We start from the raw sequence: 15612 nt of genomic DNA, 5'->3' as shown, positions 1-15612 counted from the left end.
TGTGTAAAATAATAGACATGTCTTGTGCAAAACAATAATTGCATATTATTTCTGTCAGCTATAGAAGCAGCTTTTTGTGGGATTCACAAATGACATTCCAGGAAATGCGCTCTGATTGGAATCTGATATTGTGCTGAGGTCAGCATTTAGGCAGTTTTGTTAGTTCATTATTGCATCACTTTTCCCAATACTATTAATTAATCCTTGATTATGATTCATAGTAGTGGTTTTTCTTTTGTATTTTTACATTTTGCAGCATTTATTTTTAACCTTTCAAACCAAGATCTATAATTGTCACATGAACTGGAACCAGTTCTACATGGGATTTCTGCCACTTTAAAACAAACCTGATCTTTAAAAGATTTTGCAGTACATTCAGACACTAGTTTTCAAAGCTTTAGCCCATAGTCTTTTATTGAGTTAAAAAGTTAATTGACATAAAAATTGATGGATTTTTACAATCAACACCATGTTGGTTACCAGCGGCATGTGAACAGACGAAACGAAACAGGTATACTCTCTTCAAAAATGATTAATAATAGCACCACAAAGGTTTTCATAGGCAGTTAGCATCATGTTGGATCAGAGTTGGGACTTCGGTCTGGTTTTATCTGAAAACTGTCCTAAAGGTAAATTTTCTCCAACTTTAATAACAGTTAAACTGTTAAAAGCACAGATTGACAGCCTCTGCTGGATAGTCTGCCTTGCTTTGTTGTACTTAGAAGCCATTTCTACTTTAACAGCAAGAAAATATCTTTGCAGAAAATATTTGGAGATTTTGAAGATGACGAGATTTTTTAGAAATAAACAATAAATGACATCTCATTTATGCATAATTAATAACTTTTATAGAAAGGTTTAGCATGTAATAGAACACTGCATGTCACTGTGATACATTCTTTACCACTTTACACTGCAGGAATAAACACGGCCCTCATTGTAAATAGATAAAGGACCTTTTTCCCGCTTAGGGCCTCTCCTTAATGACTAAGCCATGAATGTTTCCTTAGGATGTCATCAGTTAACAGTCAAGTCATCCGTGGCCATGCTTTCTTTGGAGTGATCACTTTTCTTTATATGGAAATTAAATCCTAATCATACATTCACTGAAAGAGGTCACAAAATAGTTTCTTCTTTCCTATTTCCGTTTTTTGTCCTAATTCTTCCTTTACCCATTATTCCCAAAAAGAAGAGCTTTCTGAGCGCTTGCTGGAAGTCATCCATCATGCACAATAAGACATGCAGACACGCTCTAACTACATAAACTTACTGTACAGTCCAGTTATGTTAGGCTTAATGAAAAGGCTTCAGACCTGTTGTACGTCTCACTCTGTGAATTTTTACATTTACCCCACCTTCCTTTATTGCTGTTCGAACTTACTGAGGTTATTCATTATTGAGGTTAGATAGCCTTTTTCATTTGAAAACTGCATAGTGTATGTACTCTCATTATCTTTATTCAAATACAAAGTTGTTAGGATTATTAATCTGAGAATATTATTTAATATTTAATATTAATATTTTTATATTTTTATCAAATAATATTTCGGTCTGTTAAGGATTGTCCTGTGAATACCAGCCCAGTAAGGTGATGGTATTTAGGACAATATAGAAAGGTGTGAGACGAGCTCTGACATTATTGAACAGCATAAACTCTGCACGCACATGGAATGAATTCACACAATTTCTTAAAATACAAGAATTTATTAACAAAAATAAGTCAACTCAAAGTCAAACATATTTCAATCAACAAACTCTTTACTATGCTAAAACAATCTGACTAAACTAGACTACCAAGCAGAATTACAGAATAACGAAGACTAATAGGCTATGTACAATATAAACAAGTTGATTGAGTGATGCAACATTACCATGCAATGTTTATGTTTGAGAACCAAGGATTATCTTGAAGAATCTGGAAATTAAGTTAAGTTAGTCTGGGAACTAACTTAGGCAATAATCAGCAAACGTTTAGACAACCCTTCACAATGCAAGATTAGATAAAATATTATTTTAATAAAATAATGTTTTAAAGAATGATCTGCTGAATAAAACCAACCTTCTGGATGACTAATTCTCAACGGGGTCTCATTAGCTGCCTTTATTTATTAAAATAATATTTAAAGAAATATTATTAAAAATGGTAGAAATGGTAAAATATTTAAGAGAATATTTTGGAAAAGAGACAAATCTGTCTGGAGAAATGAGGCTTAATGGTGTTTACTTAGTTACCAAATTTAGTAAAATGATGTTAGGGACACATTATTTACTGGATTGAAAACTAAACCTTTCTGGGTAATATTATTTGGCAGCAAGCACGTGTCCTTAGCTGTTAGCCGTTGAAGCTAACAAAGGAGGCTGATAGCTTAGCACCAGAATCAAACACACACCTTTAAAAATACCATCAATAAAAGGGTTAAAATGCATAAGCGCGGACGGCGCGTTATAGCCGATCTTCTGTGTTTAAAATCACCCTTTAAATAAAGTTTGTCTTAACTTTAAAAACACAGACACAGAACACAACCTGAACACCTGTGCTGCAGATATTTTGCTAGCACCAAGATAGCCGAGTTCAACACAAACAAAACCAAACTTCATAAAATGAAAAACGTTTAGATCATTTCAATCTAAATCACTTCTATAATATTATTCTGCCCAAACACTTAACTTCATGAACTGTGGTGAGGAACGTTGTCCAAGGCGACGAAGTTTGAAGAAACGTCCACAGTCTTTAAACGGTTAGCTACAGCTAACAACCTTAGCTGTGGGGAGTGGCGGCTGTTCTGTAGGTCGACCAAACTGCACCTTACTGTAACCACGGTGATGCGGCTCCTGTTGTCCTTCTCTCAGACAGGGAAAACCGCTTCACTCGGCTTGTAGAAACAGCGTCTCTTCTGGGGACTTCTCTGGGACAGTTTGCTTCTGCAGGCCTCAGAGAGAAAGTAAGCAATGCTTATACCTTAATTTACCCCTTTTTATGAATGAATACCGGATTCTTTCAACAGTAATTCATCAGTACATCAGTACTTAACTTGTGCATATGATCGCGGGATCGTATGACACCCTTGGATCCAGTTGAAGAGTTTATGTCTTGTTTGCCAGCAAAGAGACATTAGCACGCTGTTTCCTCCTATCCTGATGATCACCGGCGTGGAAGAGGTCGGACCATTGGAAAGGGGGTGCTTTTATGCAGCCAGTGGCATCATCGGACGTCCGCTGCTACAGTTTGCTTGGCTGTGCCGGAAGTAGGTTAATGCAATTTATTTTGAAAGTTCCAGAAAAGTTTGTACCGGAGTTTAATGTTGAAATCCATGGTTGTGGGTCCCAACAAAGTTTAAAAAAAGGATAAACAGAAATCTACAAGATGCCGTTAAACGTTCTTAGCTAAATTTACAGCTGGCAATATAAACTATGAATTTTCCACAAGATACTCCTTTAGCTTGTTAAATGTGAGTACATGACATCATGTAATAAGTCAATTATTCTCCACTGTTCTCTGTGCTAACATACTGTATATTGTTCTTATTTTAACATGTCTTTATAACAATTTTATGTTTTCAGATTCCAAATTGTGATTTTTTTTTTTTATATATTTCAACAAAATATAGGATGTGGAAGATTTTTATACCCATCTCAATAATCAATGGATAACCTTTATTGGCATTAGAGCAATTACGCACATTCTATATCTTCCATTAAGGCTGCACAATATATCGCGAATAAATCATCATCACAATGTTAGTGTGCGCAATATTCTATGGAGAGCCGTTTCATTCAATATTAAATAAATAAATAAATACTGCTGTTGATAAATTATTAATAAATATTCCATGAAATAAAACAAAATAATTGTTAAAAGAAATTTTCATCTTATTTTATTTAATTCATTTCAAGATTTATTTAATTTACCAATGCAGTTTTATTTTGTGACACTTTTATTTTGTAAAGCTACTTTACCCCCTTGAACCGTCACCTTAACGTGGTGGAGGGGTTTGAGTGCTCAACTGATCCTAGAGGCTATGTTGTCTGGGGCCTAAATGCCCCTGGTAGGGTCTCCCATGACAAACAGGCTCTAGGTGATGGGTCAGACAAAGAATGGTTCAAGAACCCCTCATGAAGAACAAAATATCGAGGCACGTGACGTCGCCCGGTACGGCGGAGCCTGGGTCCCACCCTGGAGCCAGGCCTGGGGTCGGGACTCGTCGGAGAGCGCCTGGTGGCCGGGTTGCTCCTCGCGGGACCCGGCCGGGCCAAGCCCGAACGAGAGACGCGAGGCCATCCCCCAGTGGGCCCACCACCTGCAGGGGGAACCGTGAGGGACCGGTGCAAAGAGGATTGGGTGGCGGACGAAGGTGGAGACCTCATCGGCCCGATCCCCGGATGCTTAGGCTGGCTCTAGGGACGTGGAATGTCACCTCGCTGGGGGGGAAGGAGCCTGAGCTTGTGCGGGAGGTCGAGAGATATCGACTAGAAAGAGTTGGGCTCGCCTCCACGCACAGCGTGGGCTCTGGAACCCATCTCCTTGAGAGGGGTTGGACTCTCTTCTACTCTGGAGTGGCCCACGGGGAGAGGCGGCGGGCTGGTGTGGGTTTGCTTGTTGCCCCCCAGCTCAGCCGTCTCGTGTTGGGGTTTACCCCAGTGGATGAGAGGGTTGTATCCCTGCGCCTTCGGGTTGGGGAGAGGTCTCTGACTATCATTTCAGCCTACGGGCCGAGTGGTAGTGCAGAGTACCCTGCCTTCTTGGCGTCCCTGTCGGGGGTGCTGGAGAATGCCCCTCCCCGGGACTCCATTATTCTGCTGGGGGACTTCAACGCACACGTGGGGAACGACAGTGACACCTGGAGAGGCGTGATCGGGAGGAATGGCCTCCCCGATCTGAATCCGAGTGGTGTTTTGTTATTGGACTTCTGTGCTAGTCACGGATTGTCCATAACGAACACCATGTTCAAACATAAGGGTGTCCATCAGTGCACTTGGCACCAGGACACCCTAGGCAGGAGGTCGATGATCGACTTTGTTGTCGTATCATCAGACCTTCGGCCGCATGTTTTGGACACTCGGGTGAAGAGAGGGGCTGAGCTGTCCACTGATCATCACCTGGTGGTGAGTTGGATCCGCTGGAGGAGGAGAAAGCCAGACAGACTTGGCAGGCCCAAGCGCATAGTGAGGGTCTGCTGGGAACGCCTGGCGGAGCCCTCGGCCAGGGATGTATTCAACTCCCACCTCCGGGAGAGCTTCGACCAGATCCCGGTGGATGTTGGAGACATAGAGTCCTAGTGTACCATGTTCTCCGCATCTATTGTCGATGCTGCTGCCCATAGCTGCGGCCGTAAGGTCTGCGGTGCCTGTCGTGGCGGCAATCCCTGAACCCGGTGGTGGACACCGGCAGTAAGGGATGCTGTTAAGCTGAAGAAGGAGTCCTATCGGCTGTGGTTGGCTTGTGGGACTCCTGAGGCGGCTGACGGGTACCGTGAGGCCAAGCGTGCTGCGGCCCGGGCTGTGGCAGAGGCAAAAACTCGGGCCTGGGAAGAGTTCGGTGAGGCCATGGAGAAGGACTACTGGTTGGCCTCGAAGCGATTCTGGCAAACCGTCCGGCGCCTCAGGAGGGGGAAGCAGTGCTTTGCCAACACTGTTTATAGTGGGGGCAGGAGACTGCTGACCTCGACTGAGGACATTATCGGGCGGTGGAAGGAGTACTTCGAGGATCTCCTCAATCCTGCCATCACGCATTCTGTGGTGGAAACAGAGGCTGAGGACTTGGGGTTGGACTCTTTCATCACCCAGGCTGAAGTCACCGAGGTGGTTAAAAAGCTCCTCGGTGGCAAGGCTTTGGGGGTGGATGAGATCCGCCCTGAGTACCTCAAGTCTCTGGATGTTGTAGGGCTGTCATGGTTGACACGCCTCTTCAACATTGCGTGGCGGTCGGGGACAGTGCCTCTGGACTGGCAGACTGGGGTGGTGGTCCCCCTTCATAAGAAGGGGGACCGGAGGGTGTGTTCCAACTACAGGGGGATCACACTCCTCAGCCTCCCTGGTAAGGCCTACGCCAGGGTATTGGAGAGGAGAGTCCGACCGATAGTCGAACCTGAGTTTCAGGAGGAACAGCGTGGTTTTCGTCCCAGCCGTGGAACACTGGACCAGCTCTATACCCTCTACAGGGTGCTCGAGGGTTCATGGGAGTTTGCCCAACCGGTTCACATGTGTTTTGTGGACCTGGAGAAGGCATTCGACTGTGTCCCTCGTGATGCCCTGTGGGGGGTGCTCCAGGAGTATGGAATCGGGGGCCCTTTATTAGGGGCCATCCGGTCCCTGTACGAGCGGAGCAGGAGTTTGGTCCGCATTGCCGGCACTAAGTCGGACCTGTTCCCAGTGCATGTTGGACTCCGGCAGGGCTGCCCTTTGTCGCCGGTCCTGTTCATAACTTTTATGGACAGGATTTCTAGACGCAGCCAAGGGCCGGAGGGGGTCTGGTTTGGGGACCAGTGGATTTCGTCTCTTCTTTTTGCGGATGACGTGGTCCTGCTGGCCCCCTCTAGCCAAGACCTACAGCATGCGCTGTGGCGGTTCGCAGCCGAGTGTGAAGCGGCTGGGATGAGGATCAGCTCCTCCAAGTCCGAGGCCATGGTACTCGACCGGAAAAGGGTGGCTTGTCCTCTTCAGGTTGGAGGGGAGTTCCTGCCTCAAGTGGAGGAGTTTAAGTATCTCGGGGTCTTGTTCACGAGTGAGGGAAGAATGGAGCGGGAGATCGACAGACGGATCGGTGCGGCTGCCACAGTAATGGGGGCGCTGTGCCGGTCCATTGTGGTGAAGAGAGAGCTGAGCCGAAAAGCAAAGCTCTCAATTTTCTGGTCGGTCTACGTTCCTACCCTCACCTATGGCCATGAACTTTGGGTCATGACCGAAAGAATGAGATCACGGATACAAGCGGCTGAAATGAGCTTCCTCCGTAGGGTGGCCGGGCACTCCCTTTAGAGATAGGGTGAGGAGCTCGGCCATCCGGGAGGGGCTCGGAGTAGAGCCGCTGCTCCTCCACATCGAGAGGAGCCAGTTGAGGTGGCTCGGGCATCTATACCGGATGCCTCCTGGACGCCTTCCTCGGGAGGTGTTCCAGGCACGTCCCACCGGGAGGAGGCCCAGGGGACGGCCCAGGACACGCTGGAGGGACTATGTCTCTCGGCTGGCCTGGGAACGCCTTGGGCTCCCCCTGGAGGAGCTGGAGGAGGTGTCTGGAGAGAGGGACGTCTGGGCGTCTCTGCTGCCCCCGCGACCCGGTCCTGGATAAGCGGAAGACGACGAACGAACGAACGAACTTTACGTATTTCAGCGACTTTTACTTTTTTCATTGGAAGCTCTTTTTATTTCATGTTCTTATATTCAAATGAGGGGGCGGAGTTTTATCGGTGGGGTGGCGCTGAGACAGCAGGACCGAGCTCAATTCGTGGCTGAGGCCAGCAGAAGTACGCCACTACCTGCCAGAAGAGAGCATGGCGGAGGGAACCAGGGGATTCTGCGAGGATGCCAGAAAGGTGCCAGACCGGCCGTAAAATCCTGCCACGGCGGTTGCTGCTGTTTTTGTAGAAGCTGTTTGTGCAATAAGTCTTCGTCATCCTTTCATCCTTTTTGCCGATAATCAGCTTTGGTTTCCACAAAAACAGCGGCGACTGCCGTGGCAGGCTTTTACGGCCGTAGCCAGGGGAGGGAGCAGAATTCCCTGACTCCCTCCGGCATGCTTCTGCTGGCCTCAGCCACGAATTGAGCTCGGTCCTGCTGTCCCAGCGCCGCCCCACAGATAAAACTCCGCCCCCTCATTTGAATATAAGAACATGAAATAAAAAGAGCCTCCAATGAAAAACGGGATTAAAAAGTAATAGTCACTGAAATACATAAAGTAGCTTTACAAAATAAAAATGTCACAAAATAAAACTGCATTATCAAATAGATAAATAAATCTTTAAGTAAATTAAATACACCTTGAAATGAATTAAATAAAATAAGATGAAAATTTAATTTAACATAATTATTTTGTTTTATTTCATGGAATATTTATTAATAATTTATCAATAGCAGTATTTATTTATTTATTTAATTTGGAATGAAACGGCTCTCCATAATATTCATACCACAAAGGACTCTACCTGCTTTTTAAGCAATTTCATTACGGTTATGTGGAACTGTTTTAATACCTGGGTGGATGTGGTTCCAAGTGAGCTGAGTCATGCTGAAAACGTGATGTCAGAAGTAGGGATGCGCGATATATTGGCATTGACATCGGTATCGATGGTAGTCAAAGCATATTTTAATAAATAATATCTTCAATCGTTAAATTGTTGTACGCATGGCTTATTGTGTATAAGACCACTGTAGCAAGCTAGCATTAGGTAGCGTTAGCTTTCCCTCACACGTCCTCTAGCTCATAGCGCTCCTTCCTTTCCTTTCCTTTCCTTTCCTTTCCTTTCCTTTCCTTTCCTTTCCTTTCCTTTCCTTTCCTTTCCTTTCCTTTCCTTTCCTTTCCTTTCCTTTCCTCTGTCTCCTGTACTGTTCCAGAGTGCTTTCTCTTGGCGCCTGTCCTGCCGCTAATGACGATCCCACCCGCATTGCGATGGTGCTCAATTGTAATAGAAAACAAACCAATCAGAGTTGAGTCTCATTGAAAACGAACCAAACCAACATGCAGGTTAATAACAAAATGTAATAAAACATTAGCATAAATGGTAATTAATGTTTTTACTGTATAACCACTGCTGTTATTGCATCATTCTGTAGACGTGTTGTATTGAATAGAAAATGACCTCCAGCCCTCATTGAAAGGTCATCGGTTGCCTCAGTCTGAAGAGCTCATCATGTCCAACATCAAACTATTTACAGCATGCCGACGGATTTCAGCAGATGTTCTACAACATTTTTGTCAGCTCAACGTTGTTGAAAAGACAAAGAGAAAAATTGTGTTGGAACTTTTTAGACTCTGTACTTGCAGCTTCCTGTTCCCTTCTTAGTAGCAGGGTTGGTGAAAGTGATGTGTCTCAAGAAGACTTTTGCTGCAAGTTAATAGGAAATGTGTGTTTTTTGACAAATGACAGTAAAAATAACCCAGAGAGTAAAACGCTGATCCAGGAACGAGGTCTCCCCTGTGGACGGAGGGATTTGTCCAGGCTTGTTGTTGCGAGCTGGTCTGGTAATGATTAACAGGAACTGGAACCACAGTCCAGACTCTCTGGCGTGCTTTGCCATCATAAATACATCAACCTTCTAAAGTTGATCTCTTATCAGTCCTTACATCAATCCATCATCATAGGTTTTAATCCACACACCTTTTCACCTCCGATCTTTAGTCATGTTTATTTTTGCTCATCATGTGTTAGACTTAGGTTTACATTTGGGTTTTACAAATGTTCCTGCACACCTTGGCTGTGTGTGTTTGTTGAGTAGGTGCTGGTGCTTCAATGGAAGTGGAAGTAGGAAAGAAGGGTTGCTGGCACTGGTTAAGTCAATATTTCTGGGATTTACAAAACATCAGCTGCAGCACATGTGTCCACAACATTTACTGACATGATGTTAGAAGAGGTCTGAACTGCTACACTTACTGAGCCTACTCCATGGGCTCATGAGCAGTTTACATCCTAGCTTGGTTTGTGTTAAGAAATGAAACAAATGTGTTGCCATTGTGCAACTGGGTTGCAGAGACTTCTGGATTTGTCCCTGACCTGACCTGACCTGACCTGACTTGACCAGTGGAGGAGCTATACATTTGATCGATCAGTCTTATTTCTATAATTTTATCTGCATTAGAAAGAAACTATTGTCTTTACTTTGTATTTGTGTCATTCCACCTTTGGGTGACATGTGAGACTCCTCACCTTCTCCACAGCCATGCTAAGGCTTTCCTTTCCTGTTCTTCATAACAGTGTTTTGCTGACCAGGATGTCTTCAAAGGCTCAGAGCTCCAATAACCTGAACCAGGCCCGGCAGACAGTGCAGCAGCTGAGACTAGAGGCGAGAAACGAGAGGATAAAGGTAAAGCACCCAGTACAACAACACTTCTTCCGTGGGTCAGCCTGTCCCTGTTTACCTTCTGTAAAAGGAGTCAGTCTAATTTGACTTTCCTGTATTAGAAATACATTGTAAGGCTTTTTCTGTGGCTTTCACAACTTTCCTCTTTTCTTTTCTGTTCCACATGAGTTCAACAATTAATAAAAGGGTTAAGTTTTTCATGTTTTTTCATTTTTAGAGCACCTTTAAATTTATGAGTGCTGCATTGTGGTGTTTCAGGGGGTCTGAATCGGATGAATTGTCATCCATCAACATTTACTTTTCTTTCCCATAGAAAGTACTCCTGGATCAGTGCTTCTGTGTTCTTTTTGTGTCTCTGCTCTGTTCTCTCAAACCCCCAGTCGGTCGTGGCAGATGGCCGCTCACACTGAGCCTGGTTCTGCTGGAGGTTTCTTCCTGTTAAAAGAGAGTTTTTCCTCTCTGCTGTCGCTACATGCATGCTCAGTATGAGGGATTGCTGCAAAGTCAACGCCAGTGACTGTCCACTGTCTCTACATGCTCATCCAGGAGGAGGGAATGCTGCAAGTCACTGACTGGATGCAATCTGCTGGGTTTCCTCAGACAGAAAAACTTTTTATCCAATTTGAATAAAAAGCTAACTCCGACTGCACTGTTCAATGGTTAGGATTAATTGGAATGTATGTACCTGACTGTTGTGAAGTGCCTTGAGACAACATGTGTTGTGAATTGGTGCTATATAAATAAAAATGAATTGAATTGAATTGAATCCAGATCAGACTGTTGAGAGCTAAGCTTGGTGCTTTTGAGGAAAGTTTTAATATATAAAACATAATCTGTATTTATACTTTTAAATAAATGGTTAAATGTTTGAGGATTCTAGTGTTTCTGACCAACACGATAAATCTCATGGTGAAAAAAAGTTAGGTATATTTTTGTCTTTTAAAGCCTTAACCCAGAGGTCATTATGATTTACTGTATGGGAACACAAACTGCACCACACTATGCATCTATATGCTGAAGATGTTGATGCAACAAAAAGCCATTAGATTTACTTCCTGTTTCACATAGGGCCAGGTTGGCTGTTGTCATGAATTCACTGCAGTGTAAATGTGAGAACTAAAACCCCACAGCCAACAATGTAATGTTTCTGCTGCCTGTTTCTCCAGGTCTCCAAAGCCTCTGCAGACCTTATGAACTACTGCATCGAATGTGCCAGGACTGACCCCCTCCTCATGGGCATCCCTGCTTCAGAAAACCCTTTCAAGGAGAAAAAGCCTTGCACTATATTGTAGTGGATGCCCTCTTCTAGCCTGTATTATTTTTCTTCTGCTTATTAATGTTGCTGTATTCTTCATGTTGGGAGGAGTGGGAGATGAACTGCAATCATATCACGTTTTAACAGTTCATTCATTACCATTCAGAATGATGTGTGGCTGTCCCGTTAGTGAGATATTTACCAAAACTACTGACCTGCCACTGTTCATTGAGAGCTCCAACCCCTTCAGAGATCATTGGCTGCATGGATTCTGATTGCATCACATGTTCTTTACAAAGCCTCAAGCTTATTTTCCAATTCTTCTAACAGTAAAGGCAGCACTCAGTGATGGGTTTGCTCTTTCAGTTTTTATGCAGTTGTCTCCAGTGGGCAGTGACTGTTATTTGCCTCTCTGGTTTGCCTTAAATGGATACCAACAACCAAAGTTCCCCACCCGTCCTTTTATATCAGCTTCAGATGATTGCGAATCTCTGTAGAAATTGTACACATGTGCAGCTAATGCCGCTAAATTCTAGTTTCCAAATGTTGCCATAATGTTTTTTATTGAGAGAGAAGCACGTAGTATTAACTCAAAGTATATGACCACAGAAGTCTTTTACAGCCTGTCATAGCTCCAACTGGCCAATGACAATCCACATTCCATTTAATTGCCTGTGTAATGAAAACCATGGGACCAAGCCAAATTTGTGCTACTGCATATAACCGTCTTTATAAGCAGAGATGCACCGATCAGAACTTTGTGGCCAATTTCTTTTTAAAAAGCTTTGATTTGCTAGTACCAATTTTAACAGTATTCCGTTTTTTTTAAACTGTAAGAAAATATAATTACCAGCATTTAAAATAGTTTTTCTAATCTTCCTTCTGTGAGTGATTATTATTAATGCTATAAGAAGTGTGTTTGGGAGAGTAGTCACTAGAAGACTGGGTTTTACTAATATTTTACAGATTAGTTTTAAACTAACTTTAACTGACATAGCATTCACAGCTAGCATTACTGAAACAGAGTTCTCTGTGTGCATACCCTAGAGCAGTGATTCTCAAACTGTGTATAACAAGTACTGTTGTAGTAAATGCTAACGTTTCCCAGTACCTCCATGCTGACATCCAATCTGACACTGTATTTCAGTCCACCTACGATTGCTTTGTTTTTTACCAAGACAAAAACAGGGAAAGGATGCAGCTTAAATTGAAAACAATAAAACTAGAAGGCCCCCAGAAGTCAGAACTTCAAGTGGAAAGGTCTGAAGTTTGCCATCAAACCCATACACAAAACCCAATATGGCTTCCATTCATTTAAAATGTTTTGGTAGTTGCAGCAATAAGCTATGAACCTTACAGGTTGTATTAACTCTTACAGGCGTATTACTGCATAACTGCTGTTAGTGAACATGTTTCCTTTGTATTTGAATGCATAAAATGCTAAAAATCACACTGTTACTAGCTTGTTTTGCTAGTCAGAGTTGGCTTGGTAAGTTCTGACTTCTGAGGTAAATGGAATGCAGCCCAGTTAATCACTAGCTCCTGTTCTTGGTCCCCTGTCATTCATTTGAGATTATACTGGTTCTCTAAACACTCTCCAGTTCACTCTTCTTTTGTGTATTCTCTTTTTAAAGGTTCAAAAACAAGAACAGTGTGCTAGAGCAAGCCATCTTTTGTGCTGTTTATGCTTACTTGCTCTAAAACACAGTTGGTTAGTTTCATGTTTACCTTAATAGCTGGTACAGCATTTCTTCTAAGTACCACCATTGGTGTTTGAACCCCAGTTTGGGAACCATAGCCCTAGGGAATGTAGATCCGTAATTTAACTCTTGAGATTTCCAAAATAGTGCCAGCATTTTTAAATCCAGCCTGTTCCATGATGGACAGAAGTCAAACTCTTAACGGATCAACTTTCTTATTATTTCTCTGCTGAAAGTGTCGCTCGGCTTGCATGTCATGGAACATATGGTCCTGTTTGCAATAGCTGCTTACATCTCTATGCTTCCACTGATTTCATTTTACTCATTGAAACTCAAAAATCACTAACTTAGAGTCTTTTTCCCGGTAACAACTTCCACACTGAAGGGTATGGTTGCAACCTAGCGGCACTTAGGCATGGTGTGTTTACTGACTGGTAAAAGATTTTAGGGTTTCTGATAATCATTCAGCTTATGGCCGATCTGTCGGTGCATCTCTGTTTACCTCTGTTAGCTACTCTGGAAACCCTCTGTGCTACACTGTTTTATCTCTGGCTGCACAGAACTCTACTAATGTTGCAGACCACTGTGAGCTAACAACAAAACTCTTACTCAAGTAAACGTGCATGTCAGGACTTTTAATTGTTGCAGGTGCATGGAATAAAACCAATCTCCCAGGACTACTTTTACATTTGTTTTATCTGTTTTATTATTGGTTTATGTGGGGGGGTCAACATGTCCTGCACATTGTGGGTTTCTGGGGTTTCATGTCTGTTATGGTAAGTTTAGATGGCAGGAATAAAATCAGCCTTACTCATGTTTAACTCACATTATGAAAAATCATTTTTCTGTTGTTTTTCCTTTACAAAGAAGAGGTTTCTGTTTTACCTGTGAAAGGATAGATTTGGTAGTGTTGCCTTCTCCATAAGGACACCTTCAGCTGATCCAGTGTTCTTTCTCTGCTCTACATCTGTAAGATTGTCTCTTGCCGTCTGTTTTTCTTATCTGCAATGAATCAGCTCTGTATGTTGATGCCATGTGATGATTTGGGAACAAAGATTAAAAATACAACTGCCGTGTGTTGCAATGTCTCCATTTGCAGTGAATCTGTAATTCTTGTTCCATTGAGAGATTAATTGAACTGTCAGAATCTGCTTTTTCTGTTGGATAAATGTGTTTATTAATATCTCAACCTTTGTATGGAGACTTAATGATGATTAATAAAGATGCTTCACATCTCAGTTAAACTGTTTTCTGTACACAGGTGAATGATCACCCTAGCTAACACCTGGTCTGACAGTTCAACAAAGCAAAAAACAAAAAGCTGAGTCGGGTCTTTTGATTGCCATACAGAGATTTATTGGCACCCCTGGTAAAGATGTGTCATTGCTGTAGCATAATGTCACACTGAACATGTTTGAATCATCCATACCTTTCATTTGGGTACATTTATTCAGTGAGGAAAAATCCCATGTTTGTCCAACTGTTAACATATTCGTCTGCAGCCACTTACTGGTAGCGCTGCTACCAATACATTGTAAAAAACCCTTTCACCAACAGGACAGTTGGTAAAAGCGGGTTCACACCCCCTCATCCTCAGGCCACACTGTCCTACATTCTTTAGATGTATTCCAGCTCCAGAACACCTGATCCAAACAATCCAGTCTTTTTCTGGGTTAAATTGCCAGAATATTTTGAATCATAATCCTGCTGAAAGACCCAATAACATTCAATGTTCAGTCCACCATATTTTTATTTAAAATGCACTCTAACAAGGTTCCCAGGGCCTTTAAAAGAGAAACTGTCCCACAGCATCACAGATCCTCCCCCTTACTTAACAGTGGGGGAGTGAAACAAATGCATTCTTTGTTTCACCGTAAACCACACATGTTGCATTACAGATGATGCCTAATAGTTGTTAAGGAGACTTGGTGACTTTCAGGTGCCACTCTTTGCTGTGGGACTCCATCAGTGCGTTTTGGAGATCATTTTTACCTGGTAATCATCCTGCTCACTGTGTGTGTTGGCAAGATACATACGGGTTCTCAGCCAGACTAGTGGCTGAAAGAAATTGCCCTCTTTCATCATATTTATACCTCAAGAAAACTTTAATTATTAATAAGAAGCTCCTAGAAGCTACTTGTTACAGAAACCAGTAAATTCAAAACTGCTGATTTTGTAAATTTACTCGAAAGCTGCATTTTTTTTTCCCCACAATGAGGTGATGCAGCTGAAATAAAGATTTATTTTAAGACTTTATAAATATCTTGACCAGGAATGCCTCACAATTTCTCTGGGACTGTATGTGGGCCCACTTCCTCACATTAGTGGTCCAATGCTTTCTAATTTTGGGGAGTAGAGACTGCAGCCCTCTCACCGAGGGACGCCCTGAGAAAACAGAGAACACTGGAGCTAAATTTAGAACGTGCCAAGGCCCAGTTTCCGCTCTTGGAGGGCACAGGAACTATTTCTGCTCAGTGTTAGTCAGTATTGCCCTGCTGGGTTTCTCTGACCTTGTTTCTGGCCAGCTGGAAGCTGCACACACTACTGCATTTTCTGCTCCACACAATGGGAAGATCACACAGGAATATTGCATTGTTAAAGCTGCACATGTACTGCAGTGGATGTGGCAGTTCTCACACATAACGCAGC

The 15612-nt window shown here is 43.0% G+C and overlaps 1 protein-coding gene across 3 annotated transcripts in view; it reads left to right on the top strand.

Moving 5' to 3' along the window:
- Positions 1–14201, top strand: part of gng12a (guanine nucleotide binding protein (G protein), gamma 12a) — a 51344-nt gene extending 37143 nt beyond the window's left edge. For all 3 annotated transcript variants that reach the window (XM_047369296.1, XM_047369295.1, XM_047369297.1), the window contains exons 2-3: positions 9903–10011; positions 11175–14201. In XM_047369296.1, coding sequence (XP_047225252.1) covers positions 9919–10011; positions 11175–11300 — 219 coding nt within the window. In that variant the 5' untranslated portion in view covers positions 9903–9918 and the 3' untranslated portion in view covers positions 11301–14201. The remainder of the gene's footprint in view (positions 1–9902; positions 10012–11174) is intronic.
- The last annotated feature ends 1411 nt before the right edge of the window (positions 14202–15612 follow it).

The sequence above is a fragment of the Girardinichthys multiradiatus genome, chromosome 6, assembly GCF_021462225.1.
Source record: "Girardinichthys multiradiatus isolate DD_20200921_A chromosome 6, DD_fGirMul_XY1, whole genome shotgun sequence".
Classification (NCBI taxonomy): domain Eukaryota; kingdom Metazoa; phylum Chordata; class Actinopteri; order Cyprinodontiformes; family Goodeidae; genus Girardinichthys; species Girardinichthys multiradiatus.
The sequence above is the reverse complement of the archived record's forward strand: the minus strand, read 5'-3'. Positions and strand labels throughout refer to the sequence as shown.